Raw genomic sequence first — 3,327 nt, 5'->3', positions numbered from 1 at the left:
TGACCAGATAGAGAAGAGGGAAGCAGTCCCAAGGAACCATTAATGAAAGGTACATTTCTTGAAGTTAATTTATCTCTTCTTTGCCAGGTTCTGTTCTGGATGCTTTTTAATGTACTTTTCCTTTTTCATTTTTGTTCCATTTCATTTTTGTTTTAATATTTGTACATTGCTGATGACCCTCAATGAAATCTTCTTCTGGGCCATTTTTGGTGCTACCAAAACAGCAAGGTCTCATACGTAGGAGGAATTATAATTTAAGCAAGAGAACATCAGCACTCCTAACCCATAACTCAGGAAAGAAATCCATACGTATTTTAATTAGGGCAGTGTAAAAAAAGTTTGGGGAACATGTGGGGTGATGGTAGGTTCTCAATTGTGTAAATCTTTGGCCTGATTTGGGAACTTCCCCTGGGTACCCTCTGGAATCTTTAGCTCCAAGACTTAGTACTGACCTTCTTAAGACAGAGGAGTTTGCTGATGATGTGGCGGATCTCCTTGGTCTTAATACTGTATATGATTGGATTAAGCATGGGAGGCACAAAGAGATAGACATTGGCCATGAGAAGGTGGACAGCAAGTGGGACATGCTTCCCAAAGCGGTGCACGAGGGACAGCCCCACCATAGGCACAAAGAATATCAGTACAGCACAGAGGTGTGAGGTACATGTTTGGAAGGCTCGGAGCTGCTCCTCTTGGGAGGCCAGTCTTGCCACGGTGTGCAGGATGACCCCATAAGACAGTGCAATGAGCACCAGGTCCAGCATCATAGTGAACACCACCACTGCCAGCCCATACAGGTTGTTGAAGGTGGTATCTGTGCAGGCCAAGTGTATCACTTCCTGGTGTAGGCAGAAAGAATGGGAAAGGACTCGAGGCCCACAGTAGGGAAAAGTCTTCAGGAGGAGGACAAGGGGAACTAGGGCCACAGGTCCCCGGAAGATGACAGCCAGACCTGCCCTGATCACTCGCTGGCTAGTGATAATGACCGAGTACCTAAGGGGGTGGCAGATAGCCAAAAAGCGGTCAAAGGACATAATAAGGAGCACTGAGGACTCCATGAAGGAAAATGAGTGGATACAGAACATCTGGATCTGACAAGCCACAAAGTAGATACCATGAGATTTGAACCAAAAGATTCCCATAGTGGTGGGCAAGGTAGACACTGACAGTCCCAGGTCAGTGAAGGCCAGAAAAGAGAGTAGATAGTACATGGGTCTGTGCAGACGAGGGTTGGTCTTAATAACTATCAGAATGAAACAATTGCCTGAGATGGCCACAAGGTACATAAGGAAAAAGGGGATGAAAATCCAGTGTTCGATGGTGTCCAATCCAGGAAAGCCAGTGAGGTAGAACATGGGACTAAACCGAGTAATGTTGGATAAGAGCATGAATTGAGGACTGAAGAGAGCTATCGTTCCTCAGGGATGGAGCTGAAAATAAACGGATATTTCTGGTTATTAGTTCTTCCAGTCTCACTAACAATCACACAGAAGGAGAATCATGACCATCATCTTCTTTGCTATCATCTAGTTCACTATTATCAATTCTACCATTCTACTAACTTTTGTCTTTGATAGCACCACCTTCACCAGATTTTCTTCAGTATTTCTGCAATTTCTATTCCTTCTCAGCCTCCTTTGCTGGCTTCTCTTCATTGCTCATGCTTGAAATATAACCATTCCTATTCTGAGCAATTTTCTGGCCGTACTCTATTGTTTCTCCTGGCAATATCATCACTCACATGATTTTATTTACTATCCATACATTGATAAATATCAAATATATAACACGATAATTTTTATTTTTTATTTCTAGGCTCCTATCTAGCAGCATGTTGAGTGAGCATCTACATCTAGTTGTTTCAAAAGCATGTAAAAAATTCAACTTATAATCACTTCCCCCAGTAGGGTTTTCATTTGTTATGTTTTCATTAACTCAGTATAGGAAACGTAGACTTCAGAAATAAGTTGAGGAAGAGACATATATTTGAGAGATATTAGTAAATAGGCTGGACAAAACCTAAGAAATGAGTGTAGAGAGAAGTTTCTAGTATTGAGCCCTGGGAAAATCTGGCATTTAGAAGTAGAGAAGAGAGGCTTCACTAAAATATTCTGAGGGAAAATAAAATCCCAGTTGCATCAGGCAAAAAACAGGAGATGGTGGTTTTGGGTGTAAGTTTCATGAGGGATTAATCAATTAAATATAATATCACTAAGGGGTCAAGGTAATAAGGACTGAGAAGCAACCAGGGATTTAGCGATGAGGAAGTCTTGGTTAATTGTGAGAGAGCATTTCCATGGAGTGGTTGGGAATCAAATCTGATTCTAGTGTTCAGATGAAGGAGGCAGTGTAGGATTCCAGGCAGAGATGAGACCCATTGGTTGTTCATAAATTCAAAGTGGAACTGGTCAGCATTCTTGTGTGTTTTTGACCACTGTGTTTATCTGCTCAAATGCAGAAGAGAAGTATGTGGAGAGTTGAAGTTAGGGTAGGCTTGTATGATGACAGTTCAGGGTCTATCAAAGGAGTAATTATGATGATGTGCTGTGGACACTGCACTGCGTAAAATGAAAAGTGAAGACATGAAGGAGTGAGAGATGGTGAAAAAGGACCAGCGATCTAGAGTGTGGGATGGGGTTGAGCTGCCAATTTAAGGTAAAGGACGCAATCCTTGTTAAGAGGAGGTCAGGGGGCTGAAAGTGTGGCTGCTGATTGGATTAGGGGAGGGAATATTGGAACCATAAGAATTTAGTCTGGATCAGTAGTGGAAAGAGCAAAGTGAGTCAGTGCTAAAATTTTAGCCAATAAAATGGGACTGGAAAGGGCTGTGGATGCAACCAGGAGGGGGTAGCGATGATGGTGCATGTTGCCAACCAGTGGAAAGAGTGCAGAGGAGGTGGTGAGAAGGAAACATGTTCTAGAAGACCAATGCCAGCCTTTCATCACTTTGACAAGGGGTGAAAGGATTATCCACGTGTATCCTCTCCATTGCTTCACCCCTAAGTTCACGACTCAACCAACCGTCCAATGCTTTTTTTTTTTTTTTTAATTTAGCTAAAGCAAAGCTTTTAAAACTCACCAATGACCTCTAGGGGTGGAATTCAATGGCAACTTAGTCACACCTGACCTCTAGAGCTATTTCTTCTTTTAAAGGCTCTCTCTTGGAATTCTTGATGACAGGATCTGCTGGTTCTCTTCTAATTTTTATGACAGCTCCTGTTCAGTCCCTCCCATCTATTGCACAAATGTTCATTTGTTCATGTTACTCAGGCTCCTGACGTTAAATACTTTCTCATTCGTTATGTAAGCTATTATTATTTTACTTAT

General features: G+C 42.0%; 1 protein-coding gene across 1 annotated transcript; it reads right to left on the bottom strand.

Moving 5' to 3' along the window:
* Positions 1–428: 428 nt before the first annotated feature.
* Positions 429–1,394, bottom strand: LOC123600446 (olfactory receptor 51M1). The gene has a single exon (XM_045482499.1). It carries the CDS (start codon positions 1,386–1,388, stop codon positions 429–431), a length of 960 nt encoding a protein of 319 aa, XP_045338455.1. The 5' UTR covers positions 1,389–1,394.
* Positions 1,395–3,327: the final 1,933 nt, after the last annotated feature.

This window comes from Leopardus geoffroyi, chromosome D1 (genome assembly GCF_018350155.1).
Source record: "Leopardus geoffroyi isolate Oge1 chromosome D1, O.geoffroyi_Oge1_pat1.0, whole genome shotgun sequence".
In the NCBI taxonomy this organism is placed as follows: Eukaryota; Metazoa; Chordata; class Mammalia; order Carnivora; family Felidae; genus Leopardus; species Leopardus geoffroyi.
Note: the sequence above shows the minus strand (reverse complement) of the source record. Positions and strands in the feature narration are given on the sequence as shown.

Excerpts from the sequence above, each read along its gene's own strand:
- LOC123600446 (XM_045482499.1), bottom strand. The coding sequence starts at position 1,388 with ATGCTCTTATCCAACATTACTCGGTTTAGTCCCATGTTCTACCTCACT.